Below are 6,130 nucleotides of genomic sequence, written 5' to 3'. Positions count from 1 at the left end.
AGTTCTATGCACAATTATTTGTATATTTTAAGTCAATATTCCAATATGTTTATCATCGTTATCATAGAGTTAGAACACCAAACAATATTAGGATCTCGCATTTCAGTACACAGGGCCGTTGTACCTCGCAGGCCAGCTAATTACCCAATCTACACATTCCACTAATCGAATCCATTGTGTCCCACACAAAGACTCATTACTCCTCTATTACAAATTAAGCGCAGCTTTAGCGACGATATTACAAATGAATGGTTGTATTTAATCACAATAATTTGTTATTTTATTGTCCATGAATGCATGTGAGGTTTGTTATGGGACATAATAGGCTAAACTATATAAGTTTTGGAACTCCAATGAACATGGAATAAAAATATAATCGTTCCCTCTCACGTGGAAACATTGAAATGTATAATTTGTATTGTTCATTTCTCCGTGATTTTAAAATAGTAAAATCGAATATGTTTGTGTAATCTTAAAAAGATAAAATTAAATGAATACAGAAATCTATTGAAGGTCTATTGGTCCATACGAGGCAGTTCCTATTTATGTCCACGGAAACTGATTCATACACTTCTAGGAAACTCTTTCATTTCACGTCTAGGAAACTGATTCATTCACGTCTTGGAAACTGATTCATACACGTCTAGGAAACTCATTCATACACGTCTAGGAAACTAATCCATACACGTCTAGGAAACTCATTCATTCACGTCTAGGAAACTCATTCATACACGTCTAGGAAACTCATTCATACACGTCTAGCCTACACTTAAAACAACCCAAGGCCCCTGCGCCTATTATATTGCCCGCCAATTTGTTCCACAAATCTACAATCCTTTTAATTCAGCATTTACCCAAGTCTTTACTTCAGATGTTTAGTTTAAATGCTTATTTATATCCTTTTTATTATTCACTTTCAAACATTTGCATAATTCCATCATGTCAGTTCTTGCTCCTCGTTTTCCAGATATGTAAATTAAGCTTATTTAATCTCTCTTCATATTGAATGTTTGTAATTCATGAGCTTAACTTTGTCATCCATAAAGATCTTCAAGACCAGGGAAGAGGCTGAGGCCTAAGACCCCATCCATTAATGCAGCATTTGGTGATGGGTGCAGTGGGCCTATTGCCCTTAGAGACGGTTTCCTTCACCTCTCACTCGGTCATATTCCGGAGCACAAGCTAAATTGTAAATTATATTTACTAATACTCTGTCCTTGAAAATATGGACCGAATCAGCGAAACGGATTTCTGAACGTTTGGACGAAATAAAACTGTACAAAGAGTATATATATATATATATATATATATATATATATATATATATATATATATATATATATGCGAACAAGCCTGAATGGTCCCCAGGACAATATGCAACTGAAAACTCACACCCCAGAAGTGACTCGAACCCATACTCCCAGGAGCAACGCAACTGGTATGTACAAGACTCCTTAATCCACTTGACCATCATGACCGGACATAATGAGGTGATAGCCGAGGCTATTTGAACCACCCCACCGCCGGCACTCGGATAGTAATCTTGGGCATAGCATTTTATCAAATCACCTCATTCTTTGGGGCACACGTGAGGAACACAATTTGTGTTCCTATATATATATATATATATATATATATATATATATATATATATATATATATATATATATATATATATATATATATATATATATATATATATAAAACAAACCTAAATTCCTGTTACAATAAGCAAGAACAAAGGCTTGAAGACGAAGACAAACTCATCACATAAATCTCAGACATTCTCCTGTGAGTCCCGGGTGGAGGTGGAGACCTCTGGCTCCCACATGATAAATAGCTCTTGAGAGTTGTTGATCTCAAGAGCCTCACAACCCCACCAACACCTCCTCGTGTTGGGGTGACAACTAACCTCTCAACAAGAACTTCTATTGGCAATGTTTACTTTGGATTTTATGAAAGTGAGGTCTTAAGAAAATGTCTAGTTTGTTAGTGCCAGGCTCCGGACACGTGGCTGGGCCAGGCTCTGGACACGTGGCTGGGCCAGGCTCTGGACACGTGGCTGGGCCAGGCTCTGGACACGTGGCTGGGCCAGGCTCCGGACACGTGGCTGGGCCAGGCTCTGGACACGTGGCTGGGCCAGGCTCTGGACACGTGGCTGGGCCAGGCTCCGGACACGTGGCTGGGCCAGGCTCTGGACACGTGGCTGGGCCAGGCTCCGGACACGTGGCTGGGCCAGGCTCCGGACACGTGGCTAAGCCAGGCACCGGACACGTGGCTGGGCCAGGCTCCGGACACGTGGCTGGGCCAGGCTCCGGACACGTGGCTGGGCCAGGCTCCGGACACGTGGCTGGGCCAGGCTCTGGACACGTGGCTGGGCCAGGCTCCGGACACGTGGCTGGGCCAGGCTCCGGACACGTGGCTGGGCCAGGCACCGGACACGTGGCTGGGCCAGGCTCTGGACACGTGGCTGGGCCAGGCTCTGGACACGTGGCTGGGCCAGGCTTCGGACACGTGGCTGGGCCAGGCTCCGGACACGTGGCTGGGCCAGGCTCCGGACACGTGGCTGGGCCAGGCTCTGGACACGTGGCTGGGCCAGGCTCTGGACACGTGGCTGGGCCAGGCTCCGGACACGTGGCTGGGCCAGGCTCCGGACACGTGGCTGGGCCAGGCTCTGGACACGTGGCTGGGCCAGGCTCCGGACACGTGGCTGGGCCAGGCTCCGGGCACGTGGAGTTATTTTAAAATAGTTGTCGGTCGCACTCCTATAAATATTTTTGTATCACTTTGAACTGTAAACAATTTTAGAGGAAAAACGTGAGTGAGGGAAAATACCTGCAATTTAGAAAAGGTAAAACAACGCTTTTATTGTTGTTGATGGCGTGGTTGTGTTAATTTGTGTATATGTGAAGCTGTATGTGTGTGTGTGTGTGTGTGTGTGTGTGTGTGTGTGTGTGTGTGTGTGTGTGTGTGTGTGTGTGTGTGTGTGTGTGTGTGTGCATTCACTTAGTTGTGTTTGCGGGAGGTTGACCTTTGCTCTTTCGGCCCGCCTCTCAACTGTCAATCAACTGTTTACTAACAACTTTTTTTCCACACCACACACCCAAGGAAGCAGCCCGTGACAGCTGACTAACTCCCAGATACCTATTTACTGCTAGGTAACAGGGGCATTCAGGGTGAAAGAAACTTTACCCATTTGTTTCTGCCTTGTGCGGGAATCGAACCAGCGCCACAGAATTACGAGTCCTGGGCGCTTTCCACCAGGCTACCAGGCCCCTAGCCTGGTAGCGTGTGTGTGTGTGTGTGTGTGTGTGTGCATGGGTTTTTATCCAGCCAGCACAGAGATAATATACAACTCATCACAGAAATCCTACATATAGGAAAAAAACACACAAGCTAGGTCTGTCAATCACCCTAAATTGGATACCAAGTCACATTGGCATAAAAGGTAATGAAAAGGCAGACTAGCAAAAACTGCCACTGCTCTACCTGTTGTACAGGTTCAAATACCTCCAAGTTTTTCACAGATTAAGAAGCAAATCATGAAGAAAATATTCCCAACTATCAAAAGTCGCCACAGAGCCAAAGTAGCGGAAGGAAGATTCACTGCGATATGGTACGAACAAGCCACTGGGTAATACTCTTTCAAGCCTGGCAAAAAGATATCCAGAGACATTGCAGTAGCCATACACAGACTCAGACTTGGTTACAAGTGCTGCTGGGAGGTAATGAACCCAATAGTTAAAAGGGTGTCATATCTGTGGAACAGAAGCAGAGGCGCCACTATTGCACTACTTACTGGAATGTGAAGCTACTGAAGCCCTGCGCATCAAACTCAACATTAATCCAACGACAGCAGCTGCATTACATGCACATTCCACCGCGACTACAATGATTAGAAAAACAGTTGAGGAAGGGAACACGCTAGTGAACATTCTGCATCTATATCCACGACCAAGATATTAAAACAAGATTAAAACCAGTGCGCTAAAGCAGAAGCAAAAAAGAAACAGGGGAAAAGGAGAAAACCCCACCTCCATTTAAGACTTTGACCCAAATATCACAGTAAGAAGGTTATTGCGAATAACCAAACTCAATTACGGGCTCACCATAGCCCGTGCTACATGGACATTTCGTTCTGAGTAGCTAAATCGAAAACAACAACAACAACAACAACAAACAAACAATCTGTGCATGCATTTGCATGACAAGGTGTGAATTGTAAAAGGGGGGGGGGTGAAGGGAGGGGGTATTTTTGTTAACTTGTAAGTTTTTGTCTGGGTAGTTACGAATACACATGTGTTGGTGTGTATGTGTAGGTGTGTCGGGGAGGGGGGGGGGGGGGGAGGGTGTGGGCACGAGGGTAAAACACGTGACTTAATCACTAAAAATACTCTCCATTCACAGCCTCATATACCTGGCATCCTGGGTCTATTAGGCTGACATTACCACACCTGACACAGTCTGGCTTGACCACACAGGGAGGCACAGTGGTGGTCAGTTTTAAATTACGTTTTAGAATATGAAATTTCTCATAATATAGAGTCAGTAGTCACCTCCACACCTGTGGTGGCAGGAGTCAGTAGTCACCTCCACACCTGTGGTGGCAGGAGTCAGTAGTCACCTCCACACCTGTGGTGGCAGGAGTCAGTAGTCACCTCCACACCTGTGGTGGCAGGAGTCAGTAGTCACCTCCACACCTGTGATGACAGGAGTCAGTAGTCACCTCCACACCTGTGGTGGCAGGAGTCAGTAGTCACCTCCACACCTGTGATGACAGGAGTCAGTAGTCACCTCCACACCTGTGGTGGCAGGAGTCAGTAGTCACCTCCACACCTGTGATGACAGGAGTCAGTAGTCACCTCCACACCTGTGGTGGCAGGAGTCAGTAGTCACCTCCACACCTGTGGTGGCAGGAGTCAGTAGTCACCTCCACACCTGTGGTGGCAGGAGTCAACATGAAGGCAGGATGTAAACAGACACAATGAGCTGCTCACCTCACCACCGAAGAACAACCAACAAACATAACATTGCACAAGTAATGTGGGTTTCTTATCGCTGATTAAAGCAAAATCAAAGATTCCGACCAACGAGAGTCAACTTCTTCACGCTGATGAGAAGTCCAAGAAAACAAATTACACTTTTTGGGGGCCAAAAAAACAAGGTGGAAAAAATAGCTGTGGACTTTTACCTCGGAGTCAAAGTCGGAGGGAAAACTTTGGATGGAATGATGATGGAAGAGGATGGAGTGGAATGACAGAGGAGGGAAATATGATTCATTAGCGAGTGTGAAGAGGGGGAATCCGAGGGATGACATCGGACGTGAAGCCTATCACGCCACGGAGACCCATCAGAACTTTCACTGAACAATGTGAAGTAACAAGTTGTGGGTGAGGAGAACTGATGTGGATGATCAGTGTGGGTGAGGAGAACTGATGTGGATGATCAGTGTGGGTGACGGGTGTGGTGGATGACAGAGAAGTCGATAGATGAAGAAAGAAAAATTTTTGCTGTGGATCCCTTAAAAGATTGGTTTACAAGACCGTGATATAGTTACTGCCAAGCTTGACATAAATACTGCCTTTGTTGAACATAATCTTAGCCTGTCTAATAGCAGAAGTAAATGTATGACCAGAAGAAATTTCTCAGCTGAATGTGAATACAGTTGAAGGGTTGAAACAGCAACTTTGAAATCCATTTCCTCTCTGCAATGAAATTTTGTAAACACGCAAATAACAAAATCTTAGACTGACGGATAAAGTGTAAAGTGTATTGACAAAGACATGAACGCACTGAGTCACACAGACAAGAACGCACTGGGTCACACAGACGAGAACGCACTGAGTCACACAGACGAGAACGCACTGGGTCACACAGACGAGAACGCACTGGGTCACACAGACGAGAACGCACTGAGTCACACAGACGAGAACGCACTGGGTCACACAGACGAGAACGCACTGAGTCACACAGACGAGAACGCACTGGGTCACAAAGACATGAATGCACTGGGTCACACAGATATGAACGCACTGGGTCACACAGACAAGAACGCACTGGATCACAAAGGCATGAACGCACTAGGTCACACAGATATGAACGCACTGGGTCACACAGACAAGAACGCACT

The 6,130-nt window shown here is 45.7% G+C and overlaps 1 protein-coding gene across 1 annotated transcript; it reads left to right on the top strand.

Moving 5' to 3' along the window:
* The first annotated feature begins 1,977 nt into the window (after positions 1 to 1,977).
* On the top strand, positions 1,978 to 2,745 carry LOC123772578 (tetra-peptide repeat homeobox protein 1-like). Its single transcript, XM_045765819.1, has one exon. The coding sequence runs from the start codon at positions 1,978 to 1,980 to the stop codon at positions 2,743 to 2,745; it is 768 nt and encodes a 255-aa protein (XP_045621775.1).
* The last annotated feature ends 3,385 nt before the right edge of the window (positions 2,746 to 6,130 follow it).

The sequence above is a fragment of the Procambarus clarkii genome, chromosome 17, assembly GCF_040958095.1.
Source record: "Procambarus clarkii isolate CNS0578487 chromosome 17, FALCON_Pclarkii_2.0, whole genome shotgun sequence".
In the NCBI taxonomy this organism is placed as follows: domain Eukaryota; kingdom Metazoa; phylum Arthropoda; class Malacostraca; order Decapoda; family Cambaridae; genus Procambarus; species Procambarus clarkii.
This window is presented reverse-complemented; position numbering and strand designations above follow the sequence as displayed.

Bases quoted from the DNA above. Each gene is read 5' to 3' on its own strand.
- LOC123772578 (XM_045765819.1), top strand. From the start codon at position 1,978: ATGTCTAGTTTGTTAGTGCCAGGCTCCGGACACGTGGCTGGGCCAGGC.